Here is a 15,625-nt window from a genome sequence, read left to right as displayed (position 1 = left end):
GCGTTGTGGTCAGAGCAAGTTTTAGGGCAGATCTCGACTTTTTTTGTCTTAGGTGCCAGTCCTCTAGATGTCCAAATCTGGTCGATTCTTGTCCACGAAAGATGGGCCTCAGAGAAAAAAGTTCCCTCTTTACCTAGAGGGTTCTTTGTTCTCCAGATGTCAATCAAGTCCATATTGTCTGTAAGTTCAAAAAAAGTCTTTGGGAGTCTGCCATCTTTGGTCAAGTTCTGATTTTGAGACTTATCCATATGTGTGGAGACAACTCCATTCATATCACCCATCAGGATGATGTTAGTATAGTCAATATAGTCCAACATTGTCTCATGTAGCTTCTTATAAAATTCCGATTTCCCATCGTTTGGTGCATAAATTCCTACAATCAAAAATTTCTCTCCTTGTGCTTGAATTTCAATCGCCAAAATTCTTCCTTGTTCATCTTTAAAGATCAATTTTGGTGCTAGAGTCTCCTTTGCATAAATCACTACTCCTCTTTTTTTTACCTTATCTGATGAGATAAATTCTTGGCCTAGTCTCTTGTTGATTAATACTCTCCTATGGAGCCTAGTCACATGCGTTTCTTGAAGGCAAATAATGTCTAATTGTTCTTTTCTCAAAATATGAAAAATCTTTTTCCTTCTTTCGGGAGAATTTGCGCCATTAATGTTCCAACTGAGAAGCTGTAGAGACATCTTGGACTAATTATTTACCTGCTGGGGTGTCTCCTTTTTCGTTTTTTTCTGGAGGTGGAACCGGATTCAATCCAGGCGGAGGAGGTGGCCAGGCACCTGCTATTCCTTTCCGAAGGTCTTCCCCGTGGTCGTTTAGGAACTTTTCTTGCTCCTCTGCTGTTCTGATTCTTACCCTCACCCCTTTCAAGGTAAAAGATAATCCTTGAGGGAATTCCCACCTGTATGGGATTGTGTTGTTTCTCAGTAAGCTTGCTAGGTCTTTATATGTGGCTCTTAAGTCCAGAAGTTGTTTTGGTATATCTCTAAAAATTTCTGCCTTTTTTCCCTGGATCACCAATGGATTTTTAAAATGCAAGCCGAGTATGGTTTCTTTTTCTTGCCTAGATCTGAAAATGATCAGGCAATCTCTTGGTTTATCCTTCCTAGCCACTCTTCCTAGTCTGAAAGCGGTGACAATTTTAAAATCTTTTTCCTCTGCCACACCCCAGAATTTGGATAATTCTGTTGTCAAAAATCCAATCAAATCCTCCTTTTCTGATTCTGGAATGTTTCTAATTCTGAGGTTATTTTCCCTATTTTTCAGCTCTGCAAGGGACAGGTACACTTGTTGTTCAGTCACCTGTCTACTCAGTGGTCTGACTTCGCCTCTTAATTCCTCTATCCTCTTTTTATTTTCGTCTGCTTTTGTATTTGCTTCCTGTGCCAGTTTCCGATTTTCTGTTGCAGTCTTTTCAATATTATCTATGGCCTGAGAGTTTTTAGAAACTTGGTCTGTCAATTTGTTAATTGAGGCTGTTACCTGGTCAAGTTTAGCAGCTTGTTCATCAAACCTAAGTGCTTGTTCATCCGCTTTCTTGTTCAGTGCTGCCAACTGCTCCAATATTTCTTTAGATACGGAGTCTATCCCTCCAGCAGCCATCTCTCCAAAAGTAGGCTGTATAGCTTGTCCTTCCTGCAGGCCTGTCACGATTGGGACAGATGATCTGCGTGGCTGCACAGGCAGAGTTAATTGCAAAAGTTCAGTTTGTTTTGCTTTTTTTCTTTCTGCAGCCCTTGTTTTTGCTGTGCCACTCATTCCACAGCTGTCCCAGTATCAAGGTCAAATTGTAAATCCCATGGGAAAATTAATTCCAGAAAAAATAAACATCCGGGCAGGAAAATTCCAAGACTAGTAGCAGTTCTCAAATACTATTAAATCCACAATCCAGCAGGGGGAGCTCCCTAAAAATTAGGGAGAAGGATAGGAAATTTCCACCAAAAGTTCCCTTTACACACAAAAGAAAAATATTATCCAAAACAAGGGGGGGGAGCCCCTCTCCTTGAGCTTAAACTGCAGAGAATAAAAGTTCTTTACCAAGGTGCTTGCAACAGTTCCTTTTCCCGGTTACAAAGTAGCCCAATGTTACTTCTAACTTTGTCTACAGTTACTGCAGACCGATGTTACTTGTATCCAGTCAGACCGAGAACAGGGTTTCAAAAATTTGTAATCCACAAGGTAAAAGAAAGAGGAACATAAAATTGTCACTTATAAAACTGTTATGTCCTTTCTTTAACTTTTAATCAATCAAGGTCGAATTTGCAGATAAATTCCAACTCTTTTAAGATTCCTTTCAGCGCTTCAGCTTTAAAGGGGCTTTGCTCAATACTTTAAACAGAGCCGGGAGACTGACTTCCTTTTTAGCGTCTCCCGCTTTCAGCCAAATTTCTCCAAATTTAGTTCGTACAAAGCTTCAAATTTCCTACTCACGAGTAAGTTGTTTCAGTTCGATTGTTGAAGGAAGAAAGGTCAGCGCTGATCAGCAGCAGCCGCGCGGCTTCACTTCCGCGGAAAGAGCGATGGATCCACAGCACCGCTACCCCCTTCACGTTCCGAAACCCCTTCTGCGTTTCGGGGGTCGCTCCTGGTGCCCGCCGAATCCCACGGCCACTGGCTCACTCTACCAGTGGTTTTTCTTCATGGGTCGTCGCTGTGCCGCAGCGCACGACCCTTTTCCGCGGAGCCCCTCTTCAGCAACTGAAGAGGACCGCCATTGCTGAGCGCGCCGCCTCCGGAAGTCGGTATTGGTTGTGTTTAGAATAGATTTAGAAAACATATTGATCAGAATATTAGTGTGAGATCGTATGGGAAAAATACGGAATAACAGATACAATCTTGCTTAAAATGTATATAGGAAGTGCAGTGTAAGCAATGGAAGTCAATCAATGAAATTTTATTATTATTTTCATATTGAGATATTTGTAAAATGAACATGGAAGAAATTCTTCCAACTTTTGTTCTTCTTTTCTCTTTATTTTTTCCTTTTGTTCTTTTTTAAAATGTGCTTATTTGAAATATATATGTATGTATTTGCAATATTTTGCTTATATTTTGCAACAATTGTTAAATAAAAAATAAAATTAAAAAAACCCACAAGCACAAATGCAGTAAAAAGCTCATGCCACCTCCTCAACTTCAAGTGCTGACTAATGAAAAAAAATCTGGTGGGATCCTGGCAGTAGGAAGGCTCAGCTGTTTAAAGTGGTAGGATACTGCTTTAAAAGTGCATTGCAGATGGAGCCACACACACATGCATCTATGACTTTAGAGATCTGTTCAAGCCTGACAAAAGCTGCGATAAAGAAATGGTGTTAATGGGTCAGGTGCCTGTGGAAGCAGCCATCAGGCTGAGCAGGAGCTGCTCTTTCTATGAGGTTATGCGAGAGAATATCCACCGTTGCAGCACGTCAGCCAGCCTAGGCCTTGGCCAGGCCTATCATCCTTAAATGCAGTGGTGGCAGCTGTAGGGAACACTTGGGCATTAGAGCTTTTCAAAGGCCAAAAACATTTCTGACACCCTTCCCTGCCTTCTGACCACAGCTTGGAAAATGAGACTCAAGATTAACTTGGAGCTTCCTGAGAAATGCTGTCGCTGAGATACTGGGGGTTGTGCTGCCATCTGCTGGCAATAGCTTGCAACCCCATCTCACATATTTTCTGTAACTCCCCTATAATTAGCAACTGTTTCCCCCTCTCTAAGCCATTTTGTTATATGCTTTAGATACATGGTTGCTCTGCTAAGTAATTTTCTATGCCTGTAAGCAAGAGCCAGTATGAATTGATGCTGTAACGGTATTTAACACTAAGGTTGATTTAATAAAGCGTTTTGTCACCAGGTTTCAAATACTGGAGAGATAAGGCTCTATACCAAATGTCAAAGAGAAAAACAACTACCAGACATTTAGAAGACATCTGAAGGCAGCCTTGTTTAGGGAAGCTTTTAATGTTTAATAGACTATTGTATTTTAATATTCTGTTGGAAGCCGCCCAGAGTGGCTGGGGAAACCCAGCCAGATGGGTGGGGTATAAATAATAAATTATTATTATTACTATAAACAGGTCTTTTTTCATATGTGGTGGAACTGTCAACTCATATGATCTGCATCCAATACTTTTACAGGGTCCATATTTGCTTTAGATCCTTGTTAGCTGTATTTAATGTTATGCATATAGGTCTAGATTTGTTAATTGCATGGTTGACCAAGGGTAGTCAACCTTTTTATACCTACCGCCCACTAATGTATCTTTCTTGATGGTAAAATTTCCTTACCTCCCACCAGTGCTGGATGGAAGGAGGATTCAGCTTGTGAAATAGAACCCCCTACCGCCCACCTAGAACCCTGAAACACCCACTAGTGGGCAGTAGGGACCAGGTTGACAACCCCTGGTCTAGACATGTAGAGCCCCCAAGATACTCAATGTTTAAATTTGGCAGAGATGATTGATATAACACACACACAAATGGGTATGTAATGGATGGTTCAGCTGACAAGTGAACAGACTTTATTCAATGCTGGAATAGGCACTGTGATCACATAACTTTGGACAGGAGCATGTTTGTATTAATTGCATTTATTGTGATTACATTTTTTACATTTTAAAAAGTGATACACATGAGTGGCTTTTCAAAGGCCAATTCTGAAAATCCGGGACCCATTAAAAATGCAAGGATAGTTCTTACGAGCGAATGGCACATATTTTCTCAAGGTCTACGCTGCCTTTTTAAATATCTGTTTTGCCTGTGTGTACCGGCACCTTCACCTTCTTTGAAAGCCCATGGGGCAGAGAGGCTGCGCAATCTCCATGTTGTGATGCAAGAACTCTAAGTCCAAGCTTGCATTCTGCGTTGCTTTAGCATATACAAAAACCTGGAGAAGCAATACTTCCAAAACCCAGAGAGAGCTTTACTCCCAAATTAACCAGGAGAGAGTCTATGCAGGGGGTCTTCATCGTCGAGCGCGGCGGGATGAAGCACGTAAAATGGGAGTAGTTTTGCTTGGTGTCTCCGCATCCGTCAGTTCGGCAGAGAGTTCTGAAAGAGAAGAAAGCAACAGCTGGCTTTGGAGGGAAATGGCCTGTGCGCTGGGTGACAGCTGCAGCAAGCTTCAAGCAACAATCTCCCGTTTAATGAAATTCTAACCCACTTTTCAATATAAAAACATTTCCAGGGTGGCTATCGGATCAAACAGGAAACGAAGGAAACACCCAAGAGGTGGCTTTATGTGTTCATGTCTCCATGGGGAAAGAAAAAAAAGACCATTCCAAAATGAGACCCCTCCATCTCAATGTTCAGGCACATACAGAACATAACCTCACCTTCCTCTGGGGCGTTCTCCTCATCGCTAGAGAAGACAACAGAAATTTTGAGCCTTGAAGTCTTTCTGCGGGGTTTGGAAACACGGGGCTCTGGAGTGGTGAAGGACGAGTCTGCTTCTCTGTTGGCTGCACGCAAGGGTCGTCGTCGGGAGCCTGCGTAAGAAGGGGGAGTTTGAAGAAGCTACAAGAACACAGACTGAACGTGCAAATGATTAAGTAGATACTACATTCTTCATAAAGCCAAAGTGGGACACTTTTTAAAGGTTCTATTATTGGGCATGTTAAAAAACCACACCCAAAACCACACATACCTTTTCCTAGCCTGTCATGGATGTTTCACTTGAGATTCCTGCATTGCAGGGGGTTGGACTAGATGACCCTCAGGGTCCCCTCCCATTTTTACAATTTTGATTCCTAAAGTTTTCCCAAGCCTGCTTCTACAAGGGACAATTCCGGTGCAAGGTGCTTTATATACCATCTCTAAGTGTGTCGCCCCACAGCTGAGAAGGAAGGTACAAGCTCTGGAGGCTAATAGAAATCTGCAAGTTAAGTTTTACTGATAAATCGCTGAAAGTCCCCCCCCCCCCAGTATCCTGAGTTTTTTGTGTGCTTTTGTTAAAAGAAAAAAAGGCTGCAAGTCAAGTTTTCCCCGTTTCAAAGAAAACATGAATGTTTTTCTACAACAGGTCTACAAATATCATGGAATAAGGACAGGCATTCTTTAATCAACTGTGATAAGCTACCCCAGGACTTGCCTTTACAAGCCTTATAAGCTGCTGCTACAAGAGAGAGACTGTGAACATCATGGCAGAGGTGTGTCTACAACTGAGGTGAAACTGTCAAGCTTCCTTGCTATTTTTGCTTTCGGATGCTGTTAATGTAATTTTAAGGGATGCGGGTGGTGCTGTGGGTTAAACCACAGAGCCTAGGACTTGCTGATCAGAAGGTCGGCGGTTCAAATCCCCACGACGGGGTGAGGTCCCGTTCCTCGGTCCCAGCTCCTGCCAACCTAGCAGCTCGAAAGCACATCAAAGTGCAAGTAGATAAATAGGGACCGCTCCGGCGGGAAGGTAAACGGCGTTTCCGTGCGCTGCTCTGGTTCGCCAGAAGCGGCTGAGTCCTGCTGGCCACATGACCCGGAAGCTGTACGCTGGCTCCCTCGGCCAATAAAGCGAGATGAGCGCCGCAACCCCAGAATTGGCCACGACTGGACCTAATGGTCAGGGCTCCCTTTACCTAATGTAATTTTGTTAGATTTGAATTGTTGTTTCATATTGTTAAATTTGCTATTGCTATTTTATTACGTTATTATTAAACTGTTTTGCAGTACAGTGGTGCCTCGCAAGACAAAATTAATTCGTTCCGCAAGTCTCTTCGTCTTGCGGTTTTTTCGTCTTGCGATGCACGGTTTCCCATAGGAATGCATTGAAAATCAATTAATGCGTTCCTAGGGAAACCGCCTTCAGACCAGGTCCGGGGACAGTCTGTCCCCGGACCTCTTCTGAAGGCTGGGGGGGGGGGGGGACAAGGGCTTTTCTTCCCACCCCCAGCATTTAAAAAAACCCTGGGACAGCGGAGGACTTCTCCGCTGTCCGGGGCGATCTTAAAATGCTGGCGTGCGGCATTTTAAAATCACCCCGGACAGCGGAGGACTTCTCCGCTGTCTGGGGCGATTTAAAAGCCCCTGGGAAGGCAGGCAGGGGGGACAAAGACTTTCGCCCCCTGCCCGCCTTCAGAAGGTGTTCCCGCCCCCCCGCCCCACTTCGGAACAGCTTTCCAAAGTGGGGCGGCTGGGGCAGGTGTCCCCGCCCCCCCTCCCCACTTCGGAACAGCTTTCCAAAGTGGGGCGGCTGGGGCAGGTGTCCCCGCCCCCCCTCCCCACTTCGGAACAGCTTTCCAAAGTGGGGCGGCTGGGGCAGGTGTCCCCGCCCCCCCTCCCCACTTCGGAACAGCTTTCCAAAGTGGGGCGGCTGGGGCAGGTGTCCCCGCCCCCCCCTCCCCACTTCGGAACAGCTTTCCAAAGTGGGGCGGCTGGGGCAGGTGTCCCCGCCCCCCCTCCCCACTTCGGAACAGCTTTCCAAAGTGGGGCGGCTGGGGCAGGTGTCCCCGCCCCCCCTTCGGAACAGCATTTTAAAACCTTCCCGGGACACGGGGAGATTTTAAAATGCTGGGGGTCGGCAGCGCTTCGCTCCCGACCCCCAGCATTTTAAAACCTTCCCGGGACACGGGGAGATTTTAAAATGCTGGGGGTCGGCAGCGCTTCGCTCCCGACCCCCAGCATTTTAAAACCTCCCCGGGACAGGGGGAGATTTTAAAATGCTGGGGGTCGGCAGCGCTTCGCTCCCAACCCCCAGCATTTTAAAATCTCCCCGGGACAGAGACTTCTCTGCTGTCCCTTGGAGATTTTAAAATGCTGGGGGTCGGCAGCGAACGCTTCGCTCCCGCCCGCCAGCATTTTAAGATCGCCCGGGGCAGGCGGGGGGGGGGGGGAAGGCAGGCGGGGGGGGGGAGCAAAGACTTTTGCCCCCCGCCGGCCTTCAGAAGAGGTCCTCTTCTGAAGGCCGGCTGTGGGCGAAAGTCTTTGCTCCCGACCGCCAGCATTTCCCTATGGGCTTTCGTCTTGCGATGCAAGCCCATAGGGAAATTCGTCTTGCGAAGCGCCTCCAAAACAGAAAACCCTTTCGTCTTGCGGGTTTTCCGTCTTGCGAGGCATTCGTCTTGCGGGGTACCACTGTATTTGATTTTGAAATGCATTTCTCTTTGCTGTAAGCCGCTTTGAGCATGATTTTTCTGTGGAAAAGACAGATAATACAATGGGTGACGGATGGAAGTCCTATTCATTGTGCATAATTCCCAGTCCAGTGTCTCCTGCTGTACCCTCTTTGCACCTGTTGCACCATAGTGGCCTTTAGTTCAATTCTTCCTAACCCCTCAAGAGTTTAGAAAATATGCAAGGTGTTTTTAAAAAAACATCAAGCTGGTGAAGATTTGGCACTTCGCTTTAGTAGGCAACCCTGAGCGTTCATGCTGCTGAAAGGTGTTAGTGCAAACTCTTAAACTGTGGACATACTTGCTGCTGCTTTCTTTGTCGTCCGGGGCGCAGGAGTATTTCTGACTTTGGGGTCTACTGACTCCCCAGGAGGATCTTCAGCGAGAGAGTCCAGGCCCCTGTTGTGGCACGTGCGGAGCTTCTGCTCGAATTCTTCAGCAAGAGCCTGATAAATGACACCCCATGCAAAAGCAGAAATCAACACATATCACCAAGCAAGGAGAATATTGCATGTCTGGATGCCAGCAGTTGAAGAAGCTTGATTTTTCTTTGTTTCAGGAGAAAAATGGCAACCTCCTCCCTGCCCTACCTAGGGGGGGAGAAACACAAAACACAACAATGGCCCTCACCTTCATCTCAGGCTTCGTGGACATCCTGCGAAGCCGGCCCAACACAGTCAGGAAGCAGTTGTAGACAGCTGCATCCTGAAGCTTGTCAGCAAAGCAATCAAAGTTGTCTTGCATCTTGCGAAGACCTCGTTCTGTGAGAGGAAGCAAGGTGAGGCAGTACGCCAGATCGTGGTGCTGACGCTCCGTTCTGCAGGAGAGAGGCAAAAAAGCAACCTGCCTTCAGCTTCAGGGATTGCAAACCAGTTGCAAGGGAGGGTGACTTGTCTTTGCCACAGTGGCCAGGGGATTCTGCTCTAGGTGGAAGTGCCCTGGTTTGCCCTGGGCTAGAAGCCGGCAAAGCACAGAGCCCAAACAGATCCCAGACTGAAAATGAGGGTTGGGTTTCATCCATTCTCCTTTGTAGCGCCAAAGCTCATCTCGCTCCCCCGAGCCTTGCCTTTTCCTTGCCATGGTGAGGAAGGCTGTCAAACCCTGGTTCAAGGTTTACAACACTAAGGAGATACCAATGCCTGGCTCTGGTTGCAAGCACCATCACCACTGACATTGCTTCTTTACCTGTAACTAGGGCTGCTTTGGCAGATAAGTTTTCAAGTGACAGTGAACAAAGCAGGAGCTTCAGAAAAACGACTTTGCTGTGGGATGTCCTGAGGAGTGCTTGACATCCTGTAAGCCCCTGCAGCCCAGACAATGGTTTACCACTTCACCCAGAACTAGGCCTGCCTGTTGTATGCAGAGATCAGGAAGCGGAGAGCTAATCAGACACACGGGACAAAGTACCAACTTGCACGAGCATTTCATACAATTTTCCATAACAGCCTGTGCAAGAGTAGTTGGAAATTGGTAGTACAAGGATTTGGGGCCATTCGTGGAAGGCGGAATAAGAGATTTTAAACACAGAAACAACTAAAGGAAACATTATCCAGTAGCGTAGCAAAGCACACTGAACACAAGATTTTACTAACGCTATGCTTGGGTTGCTAATTCGCTTTGTTGAAGCATTGCAGAAAATCTTGGCTGGCTGTAGCTGCCGCCTCAGTTTCTGGCAAGTATTCAAACTGGACAAAGAGCTTCTTTCTAAATAATCAGCACACAACCTAGAGGGGGGAAAAGGCTGCAGACACTGCCATTTAGGCACACCTCTTTTATAGCACTGTAAAGGATTTCTATGCCCTAGTCATTGCCTCTCCCCTTAAAACTAGGAAAACACCCTTTTTAATTTCAGGAAAAAAACCCTCATGAAAGCGTGCCTTCACTAGCTTCAAAACAAAATAGATATACTCCACCCTAGCAACGTTGCAAGTATGGCAAATAAGGAAATGACGACCAATTTTCTTTTTTTGGCCTGCCCCTAATAATTCCTGCAAGGACACTATGCAGTGACTTCAGACACACAGGGTGCAGTTCTGACGGACTTTCTCCCTGCCAGGGAGAGAATACAGTCTGGCAGGATCAATCCCTCCACACCCAGGAGCACTACAGGCTTCTATAGCTATTGGTCCACAGGTCAACGGATGAGCCCAGACAGTCTTGCCCACTGAACTGTCTCACAGGCAGGCCAAGTGCTCTTCATCGTCTATTTGTAACTTCCTAAGACAGTAGTAACAGTGAGCTTTTGCTCTCCATGACCTCGTTACCATACTTCAGTGAAGCAAGCACACCCTTTCCATCCAATTCTCACCCACGAAGTTCCTCATTCCAGAGCCTACGGCTTCTAATTTCAGGATCTAGCAGACTGAGATAGGTTGTTCCCAGATAGCACATTTCCCTAGCAATTCCTCACTCACCGAGAAGTCCGGAACCGCTGACAAAGCTTTTCCACCAAGCTCTCTGTCTGCTTCTCCTTTGTGATATAAGAGAAGAGCTGCCTGTGGAGGAGAGTAAAAAGAGGAATGAAGGAGGCAGTTGTTGCTGGCCCCCAGGGTTCCATAGTTTCACACAGACTCTCCTATTGCAGCTTCCCTATATCAGCAGGAGCTACAAAGAGTCGGAAGGAACCAAAAGGAGAGAAGACTATCCAAACATCCGACGCCGAAATTTACAATGCTAGTTGACTATACAAGAGCATTGTTACCAAGAATGGCAGCTTCCCTCTCTGAAAACAGTCTTTAACAGTGAAGGGAATCAGGAATGTTAACATATAATATTGAAAGTAAAAGTGTATCACTGAGCCTCACAGGGACCCGTATGATGAGAAGAGACCCAGGCCTCCTCTAAACAAAGGTGTAAGAGTCTCACCAAGCCCTTGAATAGACTTAGGATCCCAAAAGGCTGCTGCAGCCTGCAGGAGCCTTAAAACAGGACAGGCCTTTAGGGAAAGTTTGGCTCCCATTGTGACCCCTTAATACAGCTTACCTGGATAAGACCAAGGATCCAAACAGTGACCAGCCAAATATCTCTGGGAAACCCACAAGCAAGGAAGGAAGCAACATGCCTTCACCGATTTGCCTCCCAGAAACTGGCATCTCTGAACCAGGAGATTCAATTTACCCAGTCCCTCCCCAACCTGACACACTGTTCTGTTTTCCGTTTTCTATTTAGCAAGCGTTTCAGGACAGCCATTTGCAAATTTGGCCTGGTACCACAGCTGCAACCTTCTGTCAGTCTGGGCACATAGGACGTTCTGTGCCTCAAATGAGGGGTGGGAGGGAAACACAAAACAAGGCTACCTCATAACGATGCGGAAAGGCTGCTCCTCTATGCCGGAGTCTGGATCTGAGAGACGACTGATGATGTCCGGGAGCAAGTTGTACACAGCGTTATCCTGCATGGAAAGGAGCAGAAGTTGTTGAACCGTTGCCCCAGTCCACTATTTGTGCCCTGAAGATGGGCCCCTGGATTTTTGGGGATTCTTGGTTGAGATACACACTAAAACCAAGACGGGAGTCTGACCCAGAGACTGCCTTTTTGTTACAGAGAGAAGCATTTTTGACCGAGTTCAAGCACAGCCACCTGCAAACAAGCCTAGAAAGAGCTTAAGGACTCTTTCTCTCCTTGGGATAAGCAGGTGCCACTTTTAGCATGAAGTACAGAAGGATACTTTCAGAGAATGGGAGAAAAGGAGGAGGATACTAACATCAGAATATCAAGCAAAATAGTTTTGTTTTGTCTTCTTGGTGGAGAAAGCAGCAATTTGATCTGTTTTGGAACATTTAAGTATACAATCAAAGCAACACACCGGAAAATGTTCTAACAGTTCATGATTAAGAACATTTAGTTCTGGTGACCACTGAACAGGGACTCGCAAAGTTTGGCTGACCTTGGTTGCCTGGATCCCTGCCAACTGGCCTTTTGATTGGGTTTTGCGACTGAAACTGCATTGGCTGTCCTAATGCAGGGGTGGGGAAGCTCAGGCCCAAGGGCCATTTGCGGCCCCCCAGGCCGCTCTAAGTGGCCCTGTTTCACACCCTCGTGGAGTGTCTTTGCCTGGCTGGAATGTGTCCTTGAACTCTGATAATGCCTCGTGTGTCTGGATGGAGGACAGAAGAGTGCGTAAGTGTGTGCAGACACTCGTCTTCGGCACAAAGGTAATGTTTACATTTGCTGCTCATCCATGTTTGCCTCTGCCCTGCCTACCGCTGACACGTAACCCTCAGAAGGGAATGCACCCCCTGGCTGAAAGGGTTCTGCATCCCTTTGCTAGTGGATGAGTTGTGGCAGGAGAGGGACAGGGATATGCTATTATGCTTCATTTGCTGGGGCTTCTCCGTAATCAACCATGCTATCCGTCTGGGTTGGCTTTCAGATAGTTTGGGAAAGCACTGTGGTCAAAGATGTGCTCCAGGTCTGAGAAGGTTTTGAGGGATTAATGCTTTACTTTCTGACCAGATGAGGTCCCATCTCATCACTCACGTTTTTCAACTTCTATATGAAGCTACGGTTGTCCAGAGATTTGGGCAACACCCAGCTCTCTCTCACTCTCAACGGATCTGAGGAAGGCAGTAGAATCCGAGAACTGTTTGAAACTTAATCCAGTTGAGATTGGGATATTGTTGGGTGGTGTTGCCTGACTGATAATTAGGTGTACAGCGCTGCTTTGGCTGGGGTTGCAGTCCCCCTGAAAAAAATTAGTTGTGTAGCTTGGGGTGTGCTCCTTTGTCAGACACGAGAGATCACTAGGAGTAAAGGTAAAAGGACCCCTGGACGGTTAAGTCCAGTCAAAGGCGACTATGGGGTTGTGGCGCTCATCCAGTATGGTGTAGTGGTTAAGAGCAGTAGTCTCGTTATCTGGGGAACCGGGTTCGCGTCTCCGCTCCTCCACACGCAGCTGCTGGGTGACCTTGGGCTAGTCACACTTCTTTGAAGTCTCTCAGCCCCACTCACCTCACAGAGTGTTTGTTCCGGGGGAGGAAGGGAAAGGAGAATGTTAGCCGCTTTGAGACTCCTTAAAAGGGAGTGAAAGGCGGGATATCAAATCCAAACTCTTCTTCTTCTTCTTCAGGCCAAGGGAACCAGTGTTTGTCCACAGACAGCTTTCTGGTTCACGTGGCAATAATGACTAAACCGCTTCTGGCACAACAGGACACTGTGGCGGAAGCCAGAGCACACGGAAACGCCGTTTACCTTTCTGTCGCAGCAATACTTATCTATCTATTAGCACTGGCATGCTTTCGAACTGCTAGGTTGGCAGGAGCTGGGACAGAGCAACAGGAGCTCACGTCGTCACTTGGATTTGAACTGAGTGCTTTCCACTAGCTCTGGCTAGTACAGTCATACTACCTCGGGTTGAATGTGCTTCAGGATGAGTGCGTTCGAGTTGCGCTCCGTGGCAACCCAGAAGTAACGGAGCACTCAAAATGACTTCATGCGCATAAGCGCCAAAATGTGACCCACACAGTTACGTTTGCTTCTAGATGAGAACGGGGCTCCGGAACGGATCCCGTTCGCATCTAGAGGTACCACTGTATATCAACTGTGTCTGTTCCAAAGAAATCAGACTTGGCGATGGACATTCAAGGCCTAGGAACCTCTAGAATTGACTATTGTAAACTGCTCTCTATATAGGATGCACACATAAAATATTTGGAGACTACAACTGGTTACAAAATGGTGCTGCCAGATTGTCTAGCGCCTACCAACAAAGAACAGCATCATAGCTTGATTTTGACCCATCTGCACTGTCCTTCCTGCTTCCTCTGCCGGGTGTGCTGCTGTCCTCGTTATTTTGCATTCCTGTGATGAAATAGGAATTGAACCTCAAGCTTATGTAAGTCCTAGTGGAGGAAGTGAAACCTTGGGAAATATAGGCATTGGCCAACAGTGAATGAGAGTGTCACTACCACAAATCCCTAGGAAGTTTCAACATAAAGGGGAGTTTCAGATTTACAGGTTAACTTTGAGGTGAAATCCAGTTTGCATCTTCCCCTGTCCTGAACAGGCACATCCCAAACCAAAGTGCTTAAGCCCATTTCCGTTTTGAATTGTCCTGTGCTGCTTTTTTTAAAAAAAGGGACTGAAGCTTTTATATGGCAACTATACTTTGCTGACTTGCTTCATATAACATTTTAAAAGCATAGTGAAGTGAGCAAGATTAATGCTTTGCACTCCAGAAGTTTTGCACCATGCCCTTTCGCCTCACCTTGCCAGAGAGTTCTGTGAAGAAGTTCCGAGCGAGTCCCACTATGTCCTCCTCTGGGTCGATGAGAAGAGCTGCCATTTCGCTCACCTGCCCCTTCACTTTCACCATGTCCTTGAGGATCAGGTGAGTCATAACCAAAGCAGCTGTCTGCCTCACGCTCCGACAAGGGTCCCGCAGCCTGAGGAGCAAAGCACGCCCCCCCCAAACAACAGCAGTAAGCAGCCAGGCCATTATAACCTGATGCTCCCATTGGACTCCTGCAGGCTTCCCCCATCTGGAGAAGTCCTGCTCCTGCTCCAAGCACTGTTGCATGCTATTACAGCCCTCCATCGCCCAGATCCAAGCCCTACACCCCTCCCAATCTTCCTTACCAAAGATTTACCTAGCATAGAGGTGGGGTGTCCAAGGCTCCACCAAGTTGGGGAAGCGAATGGCCAGGTCACCGGCTGCAATCATGAGGTTGGCGCGCACGCTGGGGAGGGTGGATTTTTCCATCATGGTGAAGAAGAGCCGCAACTGAGAGTCACAAAACTCTGAACTGAATGCGAACGGAAAGGGAATCAGTGCCAAGTATGTCAGAGTGGTGGCTCCAAGTTGTTGAATTTGGAATGGAATACAGAACCACGCAAGAGGGGTTCCAGAGGAGCAGGAAGGGGAGGAACACAAAAAGATAAATACCTGACCATGCAAAATTTCCCAAGGGCCAATGTGGCAGCGGCTGAGAGTGCTGGATCACTGTAGAGTCCTGGGTTGTTGCAAATCTTGAGTACCAGGGGAATAAAGGTTGAAAGCAGCTGTTTTCCTATACAGAAAGAGGCGGTAGAGAGGTTGCAGCAGATCAGTCCAAATTAGAAGCCTACAACTGGGCTTCATTTGTGCAACGGTGTCTCACAAGCTAAGCAAAGTAGCCTACAGCCTGCATTCCTACTCAAAAAGCAACACTCACCATCCAGCAGCTCTGCTTCAGTAATGGTGCGGATGAGCTCTGCTTCTGTGTCGTCAGCAGAAGCCCCAACCAAGCCAAGGTCCTCCTCCATGGTGGTATCATTCCCAGTACTCTGAGCAGAGAGAAGGAAGCCACCAGAAGTTAGCACTTTCTAAACTCTTCCCCTCCAGCACAGACTGCCCAGCTTAAAAGCAGGAGAGAGTTAAGTGCAAAGAAAGGCAGGACACAGATAACTCTTGTCAGGAAGTATTCCCTGCACCCCTAATTCCAACTGAGGAAGCACTTCCAGAAAATTGGGGCTCTGTCTCTAACTCAAGTATTGGGGATCTACTCTGCAGATCAGATTCATTTGTTTTTATAGGAGCAGAGCAGAGGTCAATGGT

At 46.9% G+C, this 15,625-nt stretch overlaps 1 protein-coding gene across 3 annotated transcripts in view; it reads right to left on the bottom strand.

Annotated features, from left to right (window-relative positions):
* Positions 1-4,562: 4,562 nt before the first annotated feature.
* The window catches only part of NCAPD2 (non-SMC condensin I complex subunit D2), a 31,255-nt gene continuing 20,192 nt past the window's right edge, over positions 4,563-15,625 (bottom strand). For all 3 annotated transcript variants that reach the window (XM_081176127.1, XM_081176126.1, XM_081176128.1), the window contains 10 exons: positions 15,243-15,354; positions 14,975-15,098; positions 14,679-14,834; positions 14,297-14,474; positions 11,388-11,482; positions 10,506-10,586; positions 8,722-8,908; positions 8,393-8,537; positions 5,323-5,475; positions 4,563-5,038 (listed from right to left, as the gene is read on the bottom strand). In XM_081176127.1, the coding sequence (XP_081032253.1) occupies positions 4,953-5,038; positions 5,323-5,475; positions 8,393-8,537; positions 8,722-8,908; positions 10,506-10,586; positions 11,388-11,482; positions 14,297-14,474; positions 14,679-14,834; positions 14,975-15,098; positions 15,243-15,354 (1,317 nt within the window). In that variant the 3' untranslated portion in view covers positions 4,563-4,952. The remainder of the gene's footprint in view (positions 5,039-5,322; positions 5,476-8,392; positions 8,538-8,721; positions 8,909-10,505; positions 10,587-11,387; positions 11,483-14,296; positions 14,475-14,678; positions 14,835-14,974; positions 15,099-15,242; positions 15,355-15,625) is intronic.

The sequence above is a fragment of the Podarcis bocagei genome (assembly GCF_964188305.1).
Source record: "Podarcis bocagei genome assembly, chromosome: 17".
Classification (NCBI taxonomy): domain Eukaryota; kingdom Metazoa; phylum Chordata; class Lepidosauria; order Squamata; family Lacertidae; genus Podarcis; species Podarcis bocagei.
The sequence above is the reverse complement of the archived record's forward strand: the minus strand, read 5'-3'. Positions and strand labels throughout refer to the sequence as shown.